Source organism: Salvelinus alpinus, chromosome 18 (genome assembly GCF_045679555.1).
Source record: "Salvelinus alpinus chromosome 18, SLU_Salpinus.1, whole genome shotgun sequence".
NCBI lineage: Eukaryota > Metazoa > Chordata > Actinopteri > Salmoniformes > Salmonidae > Salvelinus > Salvelinus alpinus.
Window position 1 is genome coordinate 23,575,418 of NC_092103.1, and position 25,612 is coordinate 23,601,029.

General features: G+C 44.9%; 1 protein-coding gene across 5 annotated transcripts in view; it reads left to right on the forward strand.

Annotated features, from left to right (window-relative positions):
- Positions 1-25,612, forward strand: part of LOC139544041 (splicing factor, suppressor of white-apricot homolog) — a 127,717-nt gene that overhangs the window by 68,878 nt on the left and 33,227 nt on the right. For all 5 annotated transcript variants that reach the window (XR_011668795.1, XM_071350724.1, XM_071350726.1 and 2 more), the window contains one exon: positions 10,659-10,852. Coding sequence is in view for 4 of the 5 variants with exons in the window: in XM_071350724.1 (XP_071206825.1) it covers positions 10,659-10,852 (194 nt within the window). In the remaining variant the exon portion in view is untranslated. The remainder of the gene's footprint in view (positions 1-10,658; positions 10,853-25,612) is intronic.

Consider the following 25,612-nt stretch of genomic DNA (forward strand, 5'->3'; position numbering starts at 1 on the left):
AGATTAATAATAGGTTTTATTTTATTTAATCAATTTTAGAATAATGTATGTGTGACTCATAGGGCCTATTCCTAATGTTTAGCATGCATTAAGCCTGGTCTCACACACACAGGCACCAAATGTTCTTGTATTTAGGCCTAGTTTTAGGTGCTGGTTCAGTCTGACAACACACACACCCAACCCTAGGGGTCCATAGGAACGGAACATCTGTGTGATTATCTCAGTCAGAGGAGACGCAGGGTAAAGAAAGGGCCTGGCAAGTGAAATGAATTGCTGTGTGACAGGGAGGCTGTCACTCAGTTAGATTAAAGGGGGTATTAATCACAGACAGGGGAAACCTAATCTGTATTAATGGATCATCAAGGACAATAACCACCCGAGCCACTACCTGTTCACCCTGCTTCCATCCAGAAGGCGAGGTCAGTACAGGTGCAGCAGAGCTGGGACAGAGAGATTGAAAAACAGCTTCTATCTCAAGGCCATCAGACTGTTAAGCAGCCACCACTAGCACAGAGAGGCGGCTGTCTACCTACAGACTTGATATCATTGGGCACTTTAATATATGGAACACTAGTCACTTTAATAATGCCACTTAGAATGTTTACATATCTCGCATTACTCATCTCATATGTATATACTGTGTCCTTCACTATCTATTCTTAGCCGCTCTGTCACTGCTCATCCATATATTTTATACTTACAGTTGAAGTCGGAAGTTTACATACACCTTAGCCAAATACATTTAAACTCAGTTTTTCACAATTCCTGACATTTAATCCTAGTAAAAATTCCCTGTCTTAGGTCAGTTAGGATCACCACTTTCTTTTAAGAATGTGAAATGTCAGAATAATAGTAGAGAGAATGATTTATTTCAGCTTTTATTTTTTTCATGACATTCCCAGCTGGTCAGAAGTTTACACACACTCAATTAGTATTTGGTAGCATTGCCTTTAAATTGTTTAAATTGGGTCAAACGTTTCGGGTAGCCTTCCACAAGCTTCCCACAATAAGATGGGTGAATTTTGGCCCATTCCTCCTGACAGAGCTGGTGTAACTGAGTCAGGTTTGTAGGCCTCCTTGCTCGCACACACTTTTTCAGATCTGCCCACACACTTTCTATGGGATTGAGGTCAGGGCTTTGTGATGGCCACTCCAATACCTTGACTTTGTTTTCCTTATGCCATTTTGCCACAACTTTGGAAGTTTGCTTGGGGTCATTGTTCATTTGGAAGATCCATTTGAGACCAAGCTTTAACTTCCTGACTGATGTTTTGAGATGTTGCTTCAATATATCCACATAATTTTCCTTTTCTCATGATGCCATCTGTTTTGTGAAGTGCACCAGTCCCTCCTGCAGCAAAGCACCCCCACAACATGATGCTGCCACCACTGTGCGTCACGGTTGGGATGGTGTTCTGCGGCTTGCGAGCATCCCCCTTTTTCCTCTTAACATAACGATGGTTATTTATGGCCAAACAGTTCTATATTTGTTTCATCAGACCAGAGGACATTTCTCCAAAAGGTATGATCTTTGTCCCCATGTGCAGTTGCAAACCGTAGTCTGGCTTTTTTACGGCTGTTTTGGAACAGTGGCTTCTTCCTTGCTGAGCGGCCTTTCAGGTTATGTCGATATAGGACTCGTTTTACTGTGGATATAGATACTTTTGTAACTGTTTCCTCCAGCATCTTCACAAGGTCCTTTGCTGTTCTGGGATTGATTTGCACTTTTTGCACCGCAGTATGTTCATCTTTAGGAGACAGAACATGTCTCCTTCCTGAGCGCTATGGCGGTTGCGTGATCCCATGGTGTTTATACTTAAGTACTTTTGTTTGTACAGATGAACGTGGTACTTTCAGGCGTTTGGAAATTGCTCCCAAGGATGAACTAGACTTGTTGGAGGTCTACACTTTTTTTTCTGAGGTCTTGGCTGATTTCTTTTGATTTTTCCATGATGTCAAGCAAAGAGGCACTGAGTTTGAAGGTAGGCCTTGAAATACATCCACAGGTACACCTCCAATTTACTCGAATGATGTCAATTAGCCTATCAGAAGCTTCTAAAGCCATGACATCATTTTCTGGAATTTTCCAAGCTGTTTAAAGGCACAGTCAACTTAGTATATGTAAACTTCTGACCCACTGGAATTGTGATACAGTGAATTATAAGTGAAATAATCTGTCTGTAAACAATTGTTGGAAAAATGACTTGTGTCATGCACAAAGTAGATGTCCTAACCGACTTGCCAAAACTATAGTTTGTTAACAAGAAATGTGTGTAGTGGTTGAAAAATGAGTTTTAAATGACTCCAACCTAAGTGTATGTAAACTTCCGACTTCAACTGTATATATTCTCATCACATTCCTTTACTAGATAGTGTGTATTAGGTTTTGTTGTGGAATTGGTACATATTACCTGTTAGATACTTCTGCACTGTCAGATCTAGAAGCATAAGCATTTCACTACACTCACAATAACACCTGCTAAACACGTGTATGTGACCATTAAGATTTGATGTATTGTAAAACGATCACACAGGCAGCCTGTGATTACCGAGTGTGGGATTCAACAGACAGTAGACAATCCCTGTGTGTCTTATGTGTGTGGGTCCATTTAGCAGCATTTGGGTGTGTCAGCACACACTGTATCATGACCAATGATTAAGACAGACCACCTCAATCGTTCTTTACTGGCTGAAAGCCCCAAGACTGTGCTGTTATTGAGTGAGTCCAGTGGCAGCTCTCATTACTAAAGTATGTGTGTGCTAGTGCATTGACGTGTGTGTATGCTGTCTGTCTCATCTGCCATTAGGTCCTTTGTCTCTTAAGACGTTCTAAAGTAACATTTACAACCCAAATAATTATTTGTTCCATCATCCTCCCTTAGTAGTGTTGTAAACAACAGCATGAATAGTTTTACTGATGGCAGGCTCAGACTGAAACCAACATGTATTTGTTTTAAAGCAGAGCCAGTGATTTGATTGCTAAAGCACTTAAGTGGCCAAGGACCCTACTGATTGGGGCGTCTCTCACACCCATAGACTGAACACCTCTGTCTGTTTCCCTGCCTGCCTGTCTGTCTCGCTCCTCTCTTTTCTTTTTTGATGTTTCTCTCCGTCACTGTCTTCTCAGTCTTTCACTCACTCCATCCATCTCACTTGTTGTTTCTCCTCCATCTTTCAATGTATACTCTTTCTAAGTTGCTTGCTCTCTCTCTGTCTCTCTCTGTCTCTCAATTCAAGGGGCGTTTACATATGTTTACATTGCCAAAGCAAGTGAAATGGATAAACAAAAGTGAAATGAAAAAAAAGTTAACATTAAATATTACTCACACAAATTCCAAAAGAATAGACATTTAAAATGTTATATGTCTATATACAGTGTTGTAGCGATGTGCCTCTCTCTCTCTCATCACTCTCTCCTTATTAAGTGAGTGGGAGTCTACCATAGCGTGGTATGTAAGGTCTCTGTCACATTTGTTGGTGCAGTATTGTTAGTGTTGTTCCTGATGTGTTCACACTAAGCCTCAAATGATTCACCTATGATTCGCGGCCAGCCTACGTATTCACCCCCTATGGTTGTGTAATATAATGACTTGTTTTCTAGCTCTCCCTGTGCGTTTTCGATGAACAGACTAGGTAAGATTGCAGAGGATGATCACAGACACACAGTAAATTGAGCTATTGTATTGTCAGGCTGGGCAATTTAACCCCTCGCTGCAGTCGATGCCCAGGGTCCACGTTAATATAGTCATCATGATCACTGTCGTCCTGTATTCCATCATTTGTTCCTGTCTCATCTATTTCTCCCCATTCTCTCCTTGTCGTCTCTCCGTCATTGAACAGTTATGTTGAGCTGTGTCTACAGAGAGGAATGTAATCAGACACTATTTGCAGATGATGGCACTAGACCATAATAGCTTATTTCCCTGTTAAACACTAAAGTGCCATTCACACTACATCTACCCTCCACTATAACCAATATCCACAAAATTTACTTAGGAGGTGAGGGTCTGGGAATGGTGAGCTGAAATGTGACCATACGCTTCAATACATTTGTCTACTCTTTCTCATACGGTGTCTTTTCCCATCCTATGCTCCTCACTTCATTACAGTGTTAATGTCTACAATATGTACCTAAACCACTCTGTCTCCCTTCCTCTGCATGCGTCTTCCTTCATCACTCTCTCCCTCTACTGCCTCCGCTGTCCTTTGCTAATCTGCCGCCCCCAGGCCTGCTTTCTTGTCTGCCCTCCTCCACTCTCACCCGTTCCATTTGATCCTCCACTGCCCCTCGCTCTCATCTCTTCCTCTCCCGTATTTTCTCTCCTCATCTGCTCTGTGTCGATCTCCTCCCCAGCCAAGCTCCAGCTGAGCCTCACAGTACAGTAGCTTTTCTCTCTCACACCTAGACACACAAGGGAATCCCTCACTCTCAGCACATCCCTGATCCCTTCTCTCTCCCGGACTCTCTCTCTTAACAGTAAATACTTGACCTCCTCCTCACTCTCTCGGTCTCCCTCCATTCAAGCAGAATCTCTGATGAATCTATATCTGACCTTTTCCTCTCTCCTAACAGAAACTATGATACCAGTGTATCAGATATCAGACCCCCCTCTCACTCTCCACCCTCCAGCCATGCAGAAGCTATGATGTCAAGATATACTATAACTCACCTCGCTCTCTGCCAATTCAATTCAAAGGACTTTATTGGCATGGGAAACATTCGGGAAAGTATTCAGACTTTTTCACTTTTTCAACATTTTGTTCCATTACAGCCTTTTTCTAAAATGTATTAAATCGTTTTTCCCCCTCATCAATCTACACACACAACCCCATAATGACAAAGAAAAAAAACTATTTTTTTTGTGTGTTTTTGTTACCCAAATTTATTTAACATAAAAAAACTAAATATCACATTTTACATGAGTATTCAGACCCTTTATTCAGTACTTTGTTGAAGCACCTTTGACAGGGATTACAGCCTCGAGTCTCCTTGGTATGATGCTACAAGCTTGACACACCTGTATTTGGGGAGTTTCTCCCATTCTTCGCTGCAGATCCTCTCAAGCTCTATCAGGTTGAATGGGGAGCGTCACTGCACAGGTATTTTCAGGTCTCCAGAGATGGGTTTCAAGTCCGGGCTCTGGCTGGGCCAGTCAAGGACATTCAGATACTTGTCCCGAAGCCACTCCTGCATTGTCTTGGCTGTGTGCTTAGGGTCATTGTCCTGTTGGAAAGTGAACCTTCACCCCAGTCTGAGGTACTGAGTGCTCTGGAGCAGGTTTTCATCAAGGATATCTCTGTACTTTGCTCTGTTCATCTTTCCCTCGATCCTGACTAGTCTCCCAGTCCCTGCCACTAAAAACCATCCCCACAGCATGATGCTTCCACCACCATGCTTCACCGTGGGGATGGTGCCAGGTTTCTTCCAGATGTGACGCTTGGAATTCAGGCCAAAGAGTTCAATCTTGGTTTCATCAGACCAGAGGATCTTGTTTCTCATGGTCAGAGTCTTTTAGGTGCCTTTTGCAAACTCCAAGCAGGCTGTCATGTGCCTTTTTACTGAGGAGTGGCTTCCGTCTGGCCACTCTACCAAAAAGGCCTGATTAGTTGTCCTTCTGGAAGGTTCTCCCATCTCCACAGAGGAAATCTGGAGTTATGTCAGAGTGACCATCGGGCCAGCACTAGGAAGAGTCTTGGTGGTTACAAACTTCTTCTATTTATTAAGAGTGATGGAGGCCACTGTGTTTTTGGGGACCTTCAATGCTGCAGAAATGTTTTGGTACCCTTCCCCAGATCTGTGCTTCGACACAATCCTGTCTTTAAAAAAATATATATTTCACCTTTATTTAACCAGGTAGGCCAGTTGAGAACAAGTTCTCATTTACAACTGCGACCTGGCCAAGATAAAGCAAAGCAGTGCGACCAAAACAACAACACAGTTACACATGGGATAAGCAAACGTACAGTCAATAACACAATAGAAAAATATATATACAGTGTGCAAATGTAGTAAGATTAGGGAAGTAAGGCACTAAATAGGCCATAGTGGTGAAATAATTACAATTTAACAATTTAGCTAGGGGTATGTAGTGCGGGCCTGCCAACGAGCATACAGTTCGTAATGGTGGGTAGTATATGGGGATTTGGTGACAAAATTGATGGTACTGTGATAAACTACATCCAATTTGCTGAGTAGAGTGTTGGAGGCTATTTTGTAAATGACATCGCCGAAGTCAAGGATCGGTAGGATTGTCAGTTTTACGAGGGTATGTTTGGCAGCATGAGTGAAGGAAGCTTTGTGAAATAAGAAGCCGATTCTAGATGTAATTTTGGATTGGAGATGCTTAATGTGAGTCTGGAAGGAGAGTTTACAGTCTAACCAGACACCTAGGTATTTGTAGTTGTCCACATATTCTAAGTCAGTACCGTCCAGAGTAGTGATACTAGTCTGGCGGGCAGATGCGGGCAGCAATCGGTTGAAGAGCAATGAATTTAGTTTTTACTAGCATTTAAGAGCAGTTGGAGGCCACAGAAGGAGTGTTGTATGGCATTGAAGCTCGTTTGGAGTTTTGGTAACACAGTGTATTAAGAAGGGACAGATGTATACAGAATGGTGACGTCTGCGTAGAGGTGGATCAAAGAATCACCAGCAGCAAGAGTGACATCATTGATATATACAGAGAAGAGAGTCGGCCCGAGAATTGAACCCTGTGGCACCCCCATAGAGACTGCCAGAGGTCCGGACAACAGGCCCTCCGATTTGACACACTGAACTCTGTCTGAGAAGTAGTTGGTGAACCAGGCAAGGCAGTCATTTGAAAAACCAAGGATATTGAGTCTGCTGATAAGAATGTGGTGATTGACAGAGTCGGAAGCCTTGGCCAGGTCGATGGAAACGGCTGCACAGTACTGTCTTTTATCTATGGCGGTTATGATATCGTTTAGGACATTGAGCATGGCTGATGTGCACCCATGACCAGCTCCGAAACCAGATTGCATAGTGGAGAAGGTACGGTGGGATTCGAAATGGTCGGTGATCTGTTTGCTAACTTGGCTTTCAAACACTCTAGAATGGCAGGGCAGGATGGATATAGGTCTATAACAGTTTGGGTCTAGAGTGTCTTCCCCTTTGAAGAGGGGGATGACCGTGGCAGCTTTCCGATCTTTAGGGATTGCAACAATTTCTGCAAATAATTTTACAGATTGTTTAGCCCAGCTGATTTGTAGGGGTCCACATTTTGCAGCTCTTTCAGAACATCAGCTATCTGGATATGGGTGAAGGAGAAGCGGGGGGGACAAGTTGCTGCGGGGGGTGCAGAGCTGTTGGCCGGGGTAGGGGTAGCCAGGTGGAAGCATGGCCAGCCGTAGAAAAATGCTTATTGAAATCTTCGATTATCGTAGATTTTATCGGTGGTGACAGTGTTTCCTAGCCTCAGTGCAGCTGGTAGGAGGTGCTTTTATTCTCCATGGACTTTACGGTGTCCCAAAACTCTTTGGAATTAGTGCTACAGGATGCAAATTTCTGTTTGAAAAAGCTAGCCTTAGCTTTCCTAACTGACTGTGTATATTGGTTCCTGACTTCCCTGAAAAGTTGCATATCGCGGGGGCTATTCGATGCTAATGCAGTACGCCACAGGATGTTTTTGTGCTGGTCAAGGGCAGTCGACTCGAGTGAACCAAGGGCTATATCTGTTCTTAGTTCAATTTTTTTTTAATGGGGCATGCTTATTTAAGATGGTGAGGAAAGCACTTTTAAAGAACAACCAGGTATCCTCTACTGACGGGATGAGGTCAATTTACTTCCAGGATACCCGGGCCAGGTCGATTAGAAAGACCTGCTCGCTGAAGTGTTTTAGGGAGCGTTTGACAGGGATGAGGGGTGGTCATTTGACCGCGGGCCCATTACGGACACAGACAATGAGGCTGTGATCGCTGAGATCCTGGTTGAAGACAGCAGAGGTGTATTTAGAGGGCAAGTTGGTCAGGATGATATCTATGAGGGTGCCCATGTTTACGGATTTAGGGTTGTACCTGGTAGGTTCCTTGACAATTTGTGTAAGATTGAGGGCATCTAGCTTAGATTGTAGGACGGCCAGGGTGCTAAGCATATCCCAGTTTAGGTCACCTAACAGTACGAAGATAGATGGGGGGCAATCAATTCACGTATGTTGTCCAGGGCACAACTGGGTGCTGATGGGGCTCTTTAACAACAGTGAGAGACTTATTTCTGGAAAGGTGGATTTTTAAAAGTAGAAGCTCGAACTGTTTGGACACAGACCTGGATAGTATGACAGAACTCTTTAGGCTATCTCTGCAGTAGATTGCAACTCTGCCCCCTTTGGCAGTTCCATCTTGACAGAAAATATTATAGTTGGGGATGGAAATTTCAGAATTTTTGGTGGCCTTCCTAAGCCAGGATTCAGACACGGCAAGGACATCAGGGTTGGCGGAGTGTGTTAAAGCAGTGAATAAGACAAATTTAGGGAGGAGGCGTTTGATTTTAACATGCATGAAACCAAGGGTTTTACGGTTACAGAAGTTAACAAATGAGAGCGCCTGGGGAATAGTTGTAAAGCTGGGAGCTATAGGGCCTGGGTTAACCTTTATATCACCAGAGAAACAGTAGGATAAGGGTACAGCTGAAGGCTATAAGAACTGGTCGTCTAGTGCGTTGGGAACAGAGAATAAAAGGAGCATATTTCTGGGTGTGGTAGAATATATTCAGGGCTTAATGTACAGACAAGGGTATGGTAGCATGTGAGTACAGTGGGGGTAGACCTAGGCATTGAGTGACGATGAGAGAGCTTGCATCTCTGGAGACACCAGTTAAGCCAGGTGATGTTTCCCCATGTGTGGGGTGTGTGACAAAAGAGCTATCTAAGGTATGTTGAGCAGGTCTAGGGGCTCTACAGGGAAATAAAACAATAATAACTAACCGAAACAGCAGAAGACAAGGCATATTGACATTAGAGAGAGGCATGTGTAGCCGAGTGATCATAGGGTCCAATGAGCAGCAATAGGTGAGTCAGGGAGCCGTTCGGTAGTCTATGCTAGGCGAGCGGGAGGCACTGCGATCAGAAAGCTAGCGGGCCAGGGCTAGCAGATGGGTCTTCGTGACATCGCAATGAAAAAGCCTGTTGAAACCACATCGGACGATTACGTCGGCAGACCAGTCGTGATGGATCGGCGGGGCTCCATGTCGGCAATAAAGGGTCCAGGCCAATTGGCAAAAGAGGTATTGTAGCCCACGAATTAGTGGGTATACCTCTTCGGCTAGCCGGGAGATGGGCCTAGCTCGAGGCTAGCTCAAGGCTAACTGGTGCTTGCTTCGGGACAGAGGCGTTAGCCAGCAGTAGCTACTCGGTTGCAGTTAGCTAGCTGCGATGATCCGGTGTAATGGCCCAGAGCTTGCGGCGGGAATCCGGTGATGTGGTGGAGAAAATCAGTCTGATATGCTCTGGGTTGATATCGCGCAATAAACTGGTTGATATCAGCTGTTAAGCTGGCTGGTGTCCGAGCTGAAGGTGAAGACCGCTAGCCGTGGCTAACAGTTACTACTAGCTAGTAGCTAGTTAGCTGGCTAGCTGCTGATGGAGTTTCCAGTTATAACGTATAAAAATAGCAGATCCGTATCACATTGGGTGAGGCAGGTTGCGGGAAAGTATATTTAGATCATAGGTGGAAAGTGAGATTAAAAATATATACGAAAAAAAACGACGAAACCGGCTATTTACATGGGACAAAGACAAACACACGTCCGACTGCTACGCCATCTTGGATTAATCGAGCTCGACGGACAATTCCTCCGACCTCATGGCTTGGTTTTTGCTCTGACATGCACTGTCAACTGTGGGACCTTATACAGACAGGTGTGTGCCTTTCCAAATGATGCCCAATCAATTTATTTGAATTTAGCTCAGGTGGACTCCAATCAAGTTGTAGAAACATCTCAAAGAGGATCAATGGAAACAGCATGCAGCTGAGCTCAATTTCAAGTCTCATAGCAAAATGTCTGAATTCTTATCTAAATAAGGTATCTTTTTTTTATTTTTAATACATTTGTAAACATAAAACGAAGAAAAAAAATGTAAGTTTGTCATTATGGGGTATTGTGCGTAGATTGATGAGGGAAAAAATAAACAGTAAACATTACACTCACAAAAGGCATGTGTTCTCCCCACTCTGACTGGGCCATGTCGAACTGGCTGTCCACTGGTCCCTCCACCACTGTATGTTGCTATGATTAAACCCCTCCATCAGTGTCCCGTAGTAAACGGTGCACAGAGTGGACAGAGCATTCCAATGACAACCAGGCCGACAGAGAGTGGGGGAGAGGAGTGATCGGCCCTACGTAGTGTGAAATGGCTTTCCCTTACCGTTCAGCCTGCAACCAACCCTCACTGTGCCTCACTTGCATCTATTTTTGACTGTCAACTTTTAAACCCAATCCCAAACAAAGCTATGCAAATAGCATGCTGACATCACTTAGCCTAAGCACAAAGCGTCATAAAAGTACAATGCAGAAACAGACAGACATCAATAGATTTTGATGACATATAAAAAGCAAGTTCTAAGTTCTAAATCATTTTCTCTCTCTGTTTGTCTGTAGCCAAGCAGAAACTATTCATCTTTATACTGTACCTGACCTCTCCCTCTAGCCAAGCAGAAGTTGGAGGACCGTCTAGCTGCAGCCGCCAGGGAGAAGCTGGCCCAGGCCTCGAAGGAGTCCAAGGAGAAGCAGCTGCAGGCGGAGAGGAAGAGGAGGGCAGCCCTGTTCCTCCAGACCCTCCGGAACCCCCTTACTGGAGAGCCTGAGACCAGACGGCACGACGAGACCCCTGCCATGCCTGAGGTATGGAGGCATACACACACACACACACACACACACACACACACACTGTGGTGGTGACAGTCCCAGTAGTGATATGCCAGGCATAGAGAGATGGATTTCCTGTTCCTAATGGAGTTTCTTCATTAAGGAGCATATTGTAATTTGCACAGCTGACGGTAATGGACACGTGTGTTTTTTCCATGTGCGCACGTGTACAAGACACGATTTACTTTAAGTTACTTTCACACACTTTCCAAAACACCACATCGATCGTGTCTGGAGCACCCAAGCAGGGAAGCAAATCATATCATATATCACACACAGCCTGAACAGAGATAAGAGAGATCTGCCCAGGGTTGTGGTCGGTCATTGTGGTCTGCAATATTTAAGTAAGTTGTTGTGGATAATGAGGGGAGATTCTGTGTTCGACTATTCTACTGTTGTTACTGCTGCCTGTTGTCTGCTGCCTGGTCTTTAATGACGGACACTGACGTAGCGGTTATCAGATTTATTTTGCTGTTCCCTGGAGTTAATAAAACTTACACCCAGTCGGTGTCTGAACTATGGGTGTGTGTTTGTGCGGACACAGAGTAATGGAGAATACATGGGAAAATGAAAGCAAGTTGCCGAAATTACGGTGATTGTATCACACACCCCACTCCACCCGCTGAGACACTGTCCCCATTAGCACGAGCGGTGGGGTGTGAAATCTGGAGAATCAGACGTTGTTTTCCCAGCCATTGAACGTGTGTGTAGGCCTAGAGCAGGGCTCTCCACCCCTGTTCCTGGAGAGCTACCGTCCAGTAGGTTTTCAGTCCAACCCTGTTCCTGGAGAGCTACCGTCCAGTAGGTTTTCAGTCCAACCCTGTTCCTGGAGAGCTACCGTCCAGTAGGTTTTCAGTCCAACCCTGTTCCTGGAGAGCTACCGTCCAGTAGGTTTTCAGTCCAACGCTGTTCCTGGAGAGCTACCGTCCAGTAGGTTTTCAGTCCAACCCTGTTCCTGGAGAGCTACCGTCCAGTAGGTTTTCAGTCCAACGCTGTTCCTGGAGAGCTACCGTCCAGTAGGTTTTCAGTCCAACCCTGTTCCTGGAGAGCTACCGTCCAGTAGGTTTTCAGTCCAACCCTGTTCCTGGAGAGCTACCGTCCAGTAGGTTTTCAGTCCAACCCTGTTCTTGGAGAGCTACCGTCCAGTAGGTTTTCAGTCCAACCCTGTTCCTGGAGAGCTACCGTCCAGTAGGTTTTCCTTCTAACTAATCTAGCGCACCTGATTTGAATAATTAGCTGGTTGATAAGCTGAATCAGGTTAGTTACAACTGGGGTTAGAGCGAAGACCTACAGGAGGGTAGCTCTCCAGGAACAGGGTTGGAAAGCCCTGGTCTAGAGGAAGACCTCTTCGTGCCAACCTCTCCTGGGATATGCCTTTTCTCCCCACCGAACAGATGAGAAGTTTCTTAGTTCTTTATCTATTGTCTGTGTGAAATTGGCTGCCTGTCGGTCCACTTCCTTTCAAGGTTTCCCCCCACAGGCTTAAGAAAATATATACACAGGCATCTGGGAAATATGTATTTTTAGTGCCCTCGTTGTCATAAGTGGATATCGCTGTCTGCATCCTCTAGCTATAATGCATTTCCAATATGAATTTGCCTTTAGATTCCTGGCTCTCCATCTAGGCATTCCCCTTAATTGCTGTTTGGTTTGCCTCTCCCCCTCTCTCTTTCTCTGATACAGCACCTGTGTGAAGAAACATATTATGGATATTTATATCCATCTTTTTAGACCATCTTTATGTTCATTTTTAGTTTCAGTCCTCTCTCCCTGAGATGACAGGCTGTGTCTATCTCTTCACCCTCCTCCACTCGGCCCACCCTGAAGCTAAGCGACCCGACCCGGTCCACCCACCCGTTTCGTCGTAAGCAGCTAACGGCAGCCCGGCCCAGTGGGGAGTTTACGACCACCCCCGTCACACTCCACCACCCCCCTATTTGTCAGAGTTACTCACCGCCAGTGACCTATGGCGCCTGTCTCAGGTTTTTGCCACTGCAACAAAACCGGGAGCCAGCGGTGAAGCTGGCATCTTGTCGTTTTCCACTGTGAAAAATAAAGCCCTGTTTAACTTTCCCATCAAAGTGGCCTATCATGCCTGACTGGCGGAGAGGCTGTGATTTATGCAGACTGGGATGTGTTCATACATGAGTACCTGTATTCTTTACTGGCTGCTTTTACAGTGGAGAGGTAGCTTATAAAGCTCTTCTCAGGAGCAGTATATTAAAGCAGGCAATCCGCTGCTAGGATTTCAACCTGCTACTGCTTTGTGACCAGAGCACCTCGACGACACCTGTCGAGTCTTAACCCCCAGTGGTAGTTTAAAGATACTGATTGTTGTTTTAGCCTTTGTTTTTGCCAAAGTGTCCAACTTTCCACTTGTTCCCCACTTTTACACAAAATTCTCAGGGCTCCGCTTGCTTCTCTTCTCACCCTTGTTGATGAGGCAGAGAGTGTGTGTGTGTGTGTTTACAGTGTGGAGAGAGAGATGTGTGTGCTGTTAACAGACTCCGCTGTGTGATGTCGACACTTTGCAGTGTTTCTAGTGATTCATGGCTTGTTTGTGAGTGCATCTAAGCGTGTAGCAGGAGAGTGGCCGCGAGACAGAGATGCTCAAAGGATTCTCACAGAGGAGGGCGAAGAGGTGGAAAACACTCTTCCTCTAATAGATAAACTATCTCCTAAAAAATAGTATGATCTGTTTTGGGAAAAGCAGTGAAAAGTACAGCACTGTTGGGCCTTTTCTCCATAGAGTAATGCTGTGACAAGAACAGCACTGTTGGGCCTTTTCTCCATAGTAATGCTGTGACAAGAACAGCACCGTTGGGCCTTTTCTCCATAGTAATGCTGTGACAAGAACAGCACTGTTGGGCCTTTTCTCCATAGAGTAATGCTGTGACAAGAACAGCACTGTTGGGCCTTTTCTCCATAGATTAATGCTGTGACAAGAACAGCACTGTTGGGCCTTTTCTCCATAGTAATGCTGTGACAAGAACAGCACTGTTGGGCCTTTTCTCCATAGAGTAATGCTGTGACAAGAACAGCACTGTTGGGCCTTTTCTCCATAGTAATGCTGTGACAAGAACAGCACTGTTGGGCCTTTTCTCCATAGTAATGCTGTGACAAGAACAGCACCGTTGGGCCTTTTCTCCATAGAGTAATGCTGTGACAAGAACAGCACCGTTGGGCCTTTTCTCCATAGTAATGCTGTGACAAGAACAGCACTGTTGGGCCTTTTCTCCATAGAGTAATGCTGTGACAAGAACAGCACTGTTGGGCCTTTTCTCCATAGTAATGCTGTGACAAGAACAGCACTGTTGGGCCTTTTCTCCATAGTAATGCTGTGACAAGAACAGCACTGTTGGGCCTTTTCTCCATAGAGTAATGCTGTGACAAGAACAGCACTGTTGGGCCTTTTCTCCATAGTAATGCTGTGACAAGAACAGCACTGTTGGGCCTTTTCTCCATAGTAATGCTGTGACAAGAACAGCACTGTTGGGCCTTTTCTCCATAGTAATGCTGTGACAAGAACAGCACTGTTGGGCCTTTTCTCCATAGAGTAATGCTGTGACAAGAACAGCACTGTTGGGCCTTTTCTCCATAGAGTAATGCTGTGACAAGAACAGCACTGTTGGGCCTTTTCTCCATAGAGTAATGCTGTGACAAGAACAGCACTGTTGGGCCTTTTCTCCATAGAGTAATGCTGTGACAAGAACATTACCGTTGGGCCTTTTCTCCATAGTAATGCTGTGACAAGAACAGCACCGTTGGGCCTTTTCTCCATAGAGTAATGCTGTGACAAGAACAGCACTGTTGGGCCTTTTCTCCATAGAGTAATGCTGTGACAAGAACAGCACTGTTGGGCCTTTTCTCCATAGAGTAATGCTGTGACAAGAACAGCACTGTTGGGCCTTTTCTCCATAGAGTAATGCTGTGACAAGAACAGCACCGTTGGGCCTTTTCTCCATAGAGTAATGCTGTGACAAGAACAGCACTGTTGGGCCTTTTCTCCATAGAGTAATGCTGTGACAAGAACAGCACTGTTGGGCCTTTTCTCCATAGAGTAATGCTGTGACAAGAACAGCACTGTTGGGCCTTTTCTCCATAGAGTAATGCTGTGACAAGCGAGACTAAGCCACTTCAAAGTGTGTAAATAAGATTCAAGGAAAGTGTTTGATGTTGGGAGTGTCTGTCCACAGTGAAATGCTGTTTGTCAGCTCTCTCTTATGTGTGCCCAATGGGTGACATCCCTGTCTGGGGACATGGACAATTCACCTGTTCAGCCAGGTGGCACTGGGAGGAGTCCTGTCATGGCCGTGTCCTCTCTGTCACTCTGGCCAGCTGTGCTGGGAAGGATGTGCTCAGTCTGGACAGGACAGGAGGGCTAGACTATATTGATGAGGATAAGTTGTTTTCAGGCTAGTGGAGTTTGCTAAACTTTAGTTTTTTAGAGCACTGGGTGCTTTGTTCTTGTGACTTCACTACAACTAAAATGATTTGTTTTCCCTAACTTTAACTATGCCATAGACTTTGCGTGAGTGTCTCAGTGAATGACGAACACCACATCTCTTAGAATAGCTGTTCGAGAACACTGCAATGGCACTAATAGCCCTTTCTCCTCGCCTGTGGAACAAATGGTTATTGTTGTCATTTCAGAGATCTCCTTGCTGCCAGTCGCTCCTTTATGACAGTTGCTGCTCGGTGTGTTGTCGTGTGTGTGTTTTGTCTAGTGATAGTACGTGTTGTCGTGAGGAGCGGTGACAGTGACGCAGACTTAGTGTTCCATTATGAAGAAGGGGTGACGCAGCCGCATGCGTGCACCCCACTGAAAGAATCAACTGTCTACAGGGCTCGGCAGCAGGAGTACTATCAGCACACAGAAAGAGATTTACATTTATTTTGTGAGGCACCGTTTCATCTGGGGTTAGGGCTGTGATGGGAGCCTGTCAGGAACACAGAGAAATGCTGACTGGCTTTAGCAAGGGACTGCCAGAAGGAGAAATAAAGAGAGAAAGATGAACTTGAATCATATTTTTAAGAAGAGGCTTGTGGTATGAAGTGCGTCTCTGAGGTTAATTCCTGAAAAGAGAACTGGGTGATTGACTTAAATGAGAAGCGTTCTGGAGAGGGAAGAACAGAGAGAAGAGGTTCTGAATCATTACAGTCACCATTGCGGGAGAGCCAGGGCCAAGGCAGCACGGCCGATGCTAAATGTTGACTCCACAAAAAACATGTAACTTTTCTTTTCAGACTGCAAAGTGAGTTGGTAGCACGGAAGGAGATTTTGGGTAATAGCCCTGTGTCAATCAAGGACTTTGACAAACTAGTGTATGTCAGTTTAGTATTAAGCATTGCAAAGAAAAGGTTAAACATTTTTAAGTTGGTGTAATTGAAATGCTGACTCATGACATTCAAGTGTTTAAGTGAAGTTCGAGTTCAAGTGCATTATTAAATATTTCAAACTTAAGCAGAAATGGAATACATGCCAATCCGGCCACATTCACTCTTGTCTGCACTGGCTCCCTTTTCACCTGTTTAGAAACTGAACACCCCTCTCCGTTGTCTTCAGGTACATTCGGTTCACACACAAAGGCTTGGTGTATGTGAGGCACGACAGTCAAATCAGTCATTTGAGCTGACACTATATACGAACACAGACCTTTTATCGCCACTTTTTTTTCAGCTTACAGTCCTGCAGCCACCCCAAATTGTTGGAGGAGATTGCTTCTGAAGATGGATTCATTTCCGTGTGAGGGGCTGATATGTGATGCCTTCTGAAATAATTTATTTATACCAATTTATTCGCCACAGCTCTTTTTTTCTGTCTCCTTCTCTCTGTCTTTATCTACAGCCTGAATACAGTAAACCACAGTCATATTTCTCCCTTAGCTTAGCCCATAATGGAAATATAAAGTGCGTTCGGAAAGTATTCAGACCCCTTGACTTTTTCGACATTTTGTTATGTTACAACCTTATTCTGAAATTGATTAAATAAATGTATTTCCTTATCAATCTACACACAGTACCCAATAATGACAAAGCGAAAACAGGTTTTTAGACATTTTTGCAAATCTATAAAAATACTAAATCAGAAATATCTTATTTATATAAATATTCAGAACATTTTCTGAGACTCGAAATTGAGCTCAGTTGCGTCCTGTTTCCATTGATCATCCCACAGTTGACAGTGATTGTCATTGCAAAAACCAAGCCATGAGGTCGAAGGAGTTGTCAGTAGAGCTCCAAGACAGGATCGTGTCGAGGCACAGATCTGGGGAAGGGTACCAAACAATGTCTGCAGCATTCAATCAATCAATCAATCAAATGTATTTACAGTGGGGCAAAAAAGTATCTAGTCAGCCACCAATTGTGCAAGTTCTCCCACTTAAAAAGATGAGAGAGGCCTGTAATTTTCATCATAGGTACACTTCAACTATGACAACCCATTCCTCCATGCAGATCTCCTCTAGAGCAGTGATGTTTTGGGGCTGTTGCTGGGCAACACGGACTTTCAACTCCCTCCAAAGATTTTCTATGGGGTTGAGATCTGGAGACTGGCTAGGCCACTCCAGGACCTTGAAATGCTTCTTACGAAGCATTTCGGGCAACGAAGCCACTCCTTCGTTGCCCGGGCGGTGTGTTTGGGATCATTGTCATGCTGAAAGAACCCAGCCACGTTTCATCTTCAATGCCCTTGCTGATGGAAGGAGGTTTTCACTCAAAATCTCACGATACATGGCCCCATTCATTATTTCCTTTACACGGATCAGTCGTCCTGGTCCCTTTGCAGAAAAACAGCCCCAAAGCATGATGTTTCCACCCCCATGCTTCACAGTAGGTATGGTGTTCTTTGGATGCAACTCATCATTCTTTGTCCTCCAAACACGACGAGTTGAGTTTTTACCAAAAAGTTTGGTATTTTGGTTTCATCTGACCATATGACATTCTCCCAATCTTCTTCTGGATCATCCAAATGCTCTCTAGCAAACTTCAGACGGGCCTGGACATGTACTGGCTTTAGCAGGGGGACACGTCTGGCACTGCATTATTTGAGTCCCTGGCGGCGTAGTGTGTTACTGATGGTAGGCTTTGTTACTTTGGTCCCAGCTCTCTGCAGGTCATTCACTAGGTCCCCCCGTGTGGTTCTGGGATTTTTGCTCACCGTTCTTGTGATCATTTTGACCCCACGGGGAGAGATCTTGCGTGGAGCCCCAGATTGAGGGAGATTATCAGTGGTCTTGTATGTCTTCCATTTCCTAATAATTGCTCCCACAGTTGATTTCTTCAAACCAAGCTGCTTACCTATTGCAGATTCAGTCTTCCCAGCCTGGTGCAGGTCTACAATTTTGTTTCTGGTGTCCTTTGACAGCTCTTTGGTCTTGGCCATAGTGGAGTTTGGAGTGTGACTGTTTGAGGTTGTGGACAGGTTTCTTTTATACTGATAACAAGTTCAAACAGGTGCCATTAATACAGGTAACGAGTGGAGGACAGAGGAGCCTCTTAAAGAAGAAGTTACAGGTCTGTGAGAGCCAGAAATCTTGCTTGTTTGTAGGTGACCAAATACTTATTTTACACCATAATTTGCAAATAAATTCATAAGAAATCCTACAATGTGATTTTCTGGATTTTTTTTCTCATTTTGTCTGTCATAGTTGAAGTGTACCTATGATGAAAATTACAGGCCTCTCTCATCTTTTTAAGTGGGAGAACTTGCACAATTGGTGGCTGACTAAATACTTTTTTGCCCCACTGTATAAAGCCCTTTTTACATCAGCCGATGTCACAAAGTGTTATACAGAAACACAGCCTAAAACCACAAACAGCAAGCAACGTAGATGTAGAAGCATGTTGGCTAGGAAAAACTCAGTAGAAAGGCAGGAACCTAAGAAGAAACCAGGCTCTTTTACATCGATGGAAAAAAGCTGTCCTTGAAACAGTCTTGATATGTTCGTCAAAGAGAGATCAGGGTCCAGAGTAACGCCGAGGTCCTTTACAGTTTTATTTGAGACGACTGTACAACCATCAAGATTAATTGTCAGATCCAACAGAAGATCTCTTTGTTTCTTGGGACCTAGAACTAGCATCTCTGTTTTGTCCGAGTTTAAAAGTTAAACATTTGCCGCCATCCACTTACTTATGTCTGAAACACAGGCTTCCAGGTAGGGCAATTTTGGGGTTTCACCATGTTTCATTGAAATGTACAGCTGTATATCGTCCACATAGCAGTGAAAGTTAACATTATGTTTCTGAATGATATCACCAAGAGGTAAAATATATAGTGAAAACAACAAAGGTCCTAAAACGGAACCTTGAGGAACACCGAAATTTACAGTTGTTTTGTCAGAGGACAAACCATCCACAGAGAGACACACTGATTTATTTCTGACAGATAAGATCTAAATCAGGCCAGAACTTGTCCATGTAGACCAATTTGGGTTTCTAATCTCTCCAAAAGAATGTGGTGATCGATGGTATCAAAAGCAGCACTAAGGTCTAGGAGCACGAGGACAGATGCAGAGCCTTGGCCTGACGCCATTAAAAGGTAATTTACCACCTTCGAGTGCAGTCTCAGTGCTATGATGGGGTCTAAAATCAGACTAAAGCGTTTCGTATACATTGTTAGTCTTCAGGAAGGCAGTGAGTTGCTGCGCAACAGCTTTTTTGAAAAATCTTGAGAGGAATGGAAGATTTGATATCAGCCGATTTTAGGGTCAAGGTTTTAATTTTTCAAGAGAAGCTTTATTTCTGCCACTTTTAGTGAGTTTGGTACACATCCGGTGGATAGGGTGCCGTTTATTATGTTCAACATAGGAGGTCCAAGCACAGGAAGCAGCTCTTTCAGTAGTTTAGTAGGAATATGGTCCAGTATGCAGCTTGAAGGTTTAGAGGCCATGACTATTCTCATCAATGTATCAAGAGATATACTATTTAAAAACTTGAGGGTCTCCCTTTGATCCTATGTCCTGGCAGTGTTGTGCAGACTCAGGACAACACAGATTTAAAGTGGAGTCATTTCTAATGATCATGATCTTCTCGTCAAAGAAGTTCATGAATGTATCACTGCTGAAGTGAAAGCCATCCTCACTTGGGGAATGCTGCCTTTTAGTTAGCTTTGCAACAGTATCAAAAAGACATTTAGGATTGTTCTTATTCTCCATCCTATTTTTACAACTTAATTGAGATCAAGCAGTGGTGAGGGCTCTTCAATACTGCACGGTACTGTCTTTCCAAGCTAATCGGAAGACTAGCGCCATTTCCTTTCCAATTTTCTGGAAGCTTGCTTCAGAGCTCGGGTATTTTCTGTATACCAGGGAGCTAGTTTCTTATGACAAATGTTTTTTGTTTTTAGGGGTGCGACTGCATCTAGAGTATTACACAAGGTTAAATTAAGTTCCTCAGGTGGTTAACCGATTGTTGTACTCTGACGTCCTTGTGTAGGTGGAGGGAGTCTGGAAGGGCATCTAGGAATCTTTGGGTTGTTCGAGACTTTATAGCATGGCTTTTGATGATCCTTGGTTGGGGTCTGAGCAGATTATTTGTTGTAATTGCAAACATAATAAAATGGTGGTCCGATTATGAGGAAAAACATTTAGATCCACAATATTTATTCCACAGAACAAAACTAGGTCCAGAGTATGACTGTGGCAGTGAGTAGGTCCGGAGACATGTTGGACAAAACCCACTGAGTCGATGATGGCTCCGAAAGCCTTTTGGAGTGGGTCTGTTGACTTTTCCATGTGAATAATAAAGTCACCAAAAATGTGAATATTATCTCCTATGACTACACGGTCCAATGGGAATTCAGGGAACTCAGTGAGGAACGCTGTATATGGCCCAGGAGGCCTGTAAACAGTAGCTATAAAAAGTGATTGAGTAGGCTGCATAGATTTCATGACTAGAAGCTCAAAAGACGAAACGCAGTAATTCTTTTTGTAAATTTAAATTTGCTATCGTAAATGTTAGCAACACCTTCGCCTTTGCGGGATGCGCGGGGGATTTGGTCACTAGTGTAACCAGGAGGAGAGGCCTCATTTAACACAGCAAATTCAACAGGTTAAAGCCATGTTTCAGTCAGGCCAATCACATCAAGATTATGATCAGTGATAAGTTCATTGACTATAACTGCCTTAGAAGTGAAGGATCTAACATTAAGTAGCCCTATTTTGAGATGTGAGGCATCACAATCTCTTTCAATAATGACAGAAATGGAGGAGATCTTTATTCCAGTGAGATTGCTAAGGCGAACACCGCCATGTTTAGTTTTGCCCAACATAGGTCAAGGCACAGACACGATCTCAATGGGGATAGCTGAGCTGACTACACTGACTGTGCTAGTGGCAGACTCCACTATGCTGGCAGGCTAGCTAACAGCCTGCTGCCTGGCCTGCACCCTATCTCATTGTGGAGCTAGGGGAGTTAGAGCCCTGTCTATGTTTGTAGATAAGATGGGAGCACCTCTCCAGCTAGGATGGAATCCGTCACTCCTCAGCATGCCAGGCTTGGTCCTGTTTGTGGGTGAGTCCCAGAAAGAGGGCCAATTATCTACAAATTCTATCTTTTGGGAGTGACAAACAGTTTAACCAGAGATTGAGTTGTGAGACTCTGCAGTCGAACTCATCACTCCCCCTAACTGGGCGGGGGTCAGAGACAATTACTCGATGCGGACACATCTTTCTAGCTGATTTACACGCTGAGGCTGTGTTGCGCTTGGTAACCTCTGACTGTTTCATCCTAACATCGTTGGTGCCGACGTGGATAGCAATATCCCTATACTCTCTACACTCGCCAATTTTAGCCTTAGCCAGCACCATCTTCAGATTAGCCTTAACGTCGGTAGCCCTGCCCCCTGGTAAACAGTGTATGATCGCTGGATGATTCGTTTTAAGTCTAATACTGCGGGTAATGGAGTCGCCAATGACTAGGGTTTTCAAATTGTCAGAGCTAATGGTGGGAGGCTTCGGCGTCTAAGACCCCGTAACAGGTGGAGGAAAGACCAGAGAAGGCTCGGCCTCTGACTACGACTTGTTGCTTAATGGGGAGAACCGGTTGAAAGTTTCTAACAGCTGAATGAGTGACACCGGTTGATCATTACTACAGCATTTCCTTCCAGAAGCCAAGAGAAAAGTGTCCAGCTGCGGGGACTGTGCGAGGGGATCTATATGTACTTTTTTGTGGCACAGATGCTGTTCATCCTTTCCTACACTTAAATTACCCATGCCTAACGATTGCGTCTGAAGCTGGGCTTGCAGCACGGCTATCCTCACCATAAGGCGATCGTTCTCCTGTATATTATGAGTACAGCGACTGCAATTAGAAGGCATAATGTTAATTTTACTACTTAGCTTCGGCTGGTGGAGGTCCTGTAGAACCATGTCCGGGGTGAAAAAGTTGAATGGTAATTAAAAAGTAAAGACCGTAAAAAAAAACAGCAGCACGTGAACAAGTCCACAAGTTGTGACAGGAAATTACGTCAAGGTGGCTAGCAAGGTGGAGGAGGCCTCTATCACTCTTAAATGGAAGAAGTTTGGAACCACCAAGACGCTTCCTAGAGCTGGCCGCCCGGGCAAACTGAGCAATCGTAGGAGAAGGGCCTTGGTCAGGGAGGTGACCAAGAACCCAATGGTCACTCTGACAGAGCTCCAGATTTCCTCTGTGGAGATAGGAGAACCTTCCAGAAGGCCAACCATCTTTGCAACACTGTATCAATCAGGCCTTTATGGTAGAGGGGCCAGACGGAAGCCACTCCTCAGTAAAAGGCCCATGACAGCCCGCTTGGCACCTAAAGACTTCCAGACCATCAGAAACAAAGTTTCTCTGGTCTGAAGAAACCAGGATTGAACGGCAAGCGTCACATCTGGAAGAAGCCTGGCACCATTCCTACTGTGAAGCATGGTGGTGGCAGAATCATGCTGTGGGGATGTTTTTCAGTGGCAGGGGCTGGGAGATTAGTCAGGATCGAGGGAAAGATGAACAGAGCAAAGTACAGAGAGATCCTTGATTAAAACCTGCTCCAGAGTACTCAGGATAATAAGATGGCGCCGAAGAACATGGGTGACGTTTTACATTCTCCCATTTAGTTTGTTTTTGCATTTTGTGTAACTTATTTTTTGACTTATTGTGTACAAAATGTTGCTGCTACTGTCTCTTATGACCGAAAATAACTTCTGGACATCAGAAAAGCGATTACTCACCGCGGACTGGAAGAAACTTTTCCCTTTAACATGTTTGACGAGAAGGATATCCTGCTTTCACTGGAACAGGCACAGACCCACGCCTTTTGCGTGAAGAAAAGAAACCGGAAAAGGGGCCGCAGATCGGGCAGCCTTCTGAGAATCCGAAGGCAAGCGAGTAAACTCCCACTGCCATCCGTTCTTCTTGCTAACGGGCAATCATGGGAAAATAAAATTGAAGACCTACGACTAAGATTATCCTACCAACGGGACATTAAAACTGTAAGATCTTATGTTTCACCGAGAGACGTGGCTGAACGAAGATACAGACAATATAGAGCAAGCGGGATTTTCCATGCACTTGCAGAACAGAGACGCTACCTCTGGTAAGACGAGGGGTGGGGGTGTGTGTCTATTTGGCAATAACAGCTGGTGCGCGATATCTAATATTAAAGAATTCTCGAGGTATTGCTCACCTGAGGTAGAGTACCTTATGATAAACTGTAGACCACACGATCTACCAAGAGAGTTCTCATCTGTATTATTCGTAGCCATCTATTTACCACCACAGAACTAAGCTGGCACTAAGACTGCTCTAAACCAACTCTATAAGGCCATAAGCCAAGATGAAAATGCTCACCCAGAAGCGTCTCTCCTAGTGGCCGGGGACTTTAATGCAGGATTCCATCATGTCACATGTGCAACCAGGGGGGGGGGGGGGAATCCTAGACTACCTTTACTCCACACACAGAGATGCATACAAAGCTCTCCCCTGCCATCCATTTGGCAAATCTGACCATAATTCTATCCTCCTGATTCCTGCTTACAAGCAACAATTAAAGCAGCAAGTACTAGTGACTCGCTTAATATGGAAGTGGTCAGATGACGTGGATGCTACACCACAGGACTGTTTTGCTAGCACAGACTGGAATATGTTCTGGGATTCATCCAATGGCATTGAGGAAGGAGTACACCACCTCAGTCATCAGCTTCATCAATACGTGCATTGATGACGTCGTCTCCACAGTGACTGTACGTACATATCCCAACCAGAAGCCATGGATTACAGACAACATCCGCATCGAGCTAAAGGCTAGAGCTGCCGCTTTCAAGGAGCGGGAGACTAATCCGGATGCTTATAAGAAATCCTGCTATGCCCTCAGACGATCCATCAAACAAGCAAAGCGTCAATACAGGATTAAGATTGAATCCTACTACACCGGCTCTGACGCTCGTCAGATGTGGCAGGGCTTGCAGACTTACAGACTACAAAGGGATGCTCGGACGCGAGCTCCCCATTTGAAGCGGGCATACCAGACTATCTAAATGCCTTTTTATGCTCACTTCGAGGCAAGCAACACTGAAGCATGCATGAGAGCACCAGCTTTTCTGGATGACTGTATGATAACGCTCTCGGTATCCGATGTGAACAAAACCTTTAAACAGGTCAACATTCACAAAGCCGCTGGGCCAGATGGATTTCCAGGACGTGTACTCAAAGCATGCGCGGACCAACTGGCAAGTGTCTTCACTGACATTTTCAACCTCTCCCTGACCGAGTCTGTAATACCTACATGTTTCAAGCAGACCACGATCGTCCCTGTGCCCAAGGAAGCGAAGGTAACCTGCCTAAATGATTACTGCCCCGTGACACGTACGTCGGTAGCATGAAGTGCTTTGATAGGCTGGTCATGGCTCACATCAACAGGATCCTCACGGACACCTTAGACCCACTCCAATTCACATACCGCCCCAACAGATCCACACAATCTCAATTGCACTCCACACTGCCCTTTCTCACTTGGACAAAAGGAACACCTATGTGAGAATGCTGTTCATTGACTACAGCTCAGCGTTCAACACCATAGTGCCCACGAAGCTCATCACTAAGCTAAGGACTCTGCGACTAAACACCTCCCTCTGCAACTGGATCCTGGACTTCCTGACGGGCCGCCCCCAGGTGGTAAGAGTAGGCAACAACACGTCTGCCACGCTGATCCTTAACACTGGAGCCCCTCTGGGGTATGTACTTAGTCCCCTCCTGTATTCCCTGTTCACCCACGACTGTGTGGACAAACACAACTCCAACACCATCATTAAGTTTGCTGATGACACAACAGTGGTAGGCCTGATCACCGACAACAATGAGACGGCCTATAGGGAGAAGGTCAGAGAACTGGCAATGTAGTGCCAGGACAACAACCTCTCCCTCAATGTGAGCAAGACAAAGGAGCTGATTGTGGACTGCAGGTAATAGGCAGGCCGAACAGGCCCTCATTAACATCGATGGGGCTAAAGTGGAGCGGGTCGAGATTTTCAAGTTCCTTGGTGTCCACATCACCAACGAACTATCATGGTCCAAACATACCAAGACAGTCGTGAAGAGGGCATGACAAAACCTTTTCCCCCTCAGGAGACTGAAAAGATTTGGCATGGGTCCCCAGATCCTCAAAAGGTTCTTGAGCTGCACCATCGAGAGCATCCTCTGCATCTGACCGTAAGGCGCTGCAGAGGGTAGTGCGAACTGCCCAGTACATCACTGGGGCCAAGCTTCCTGCCATCCAGGACC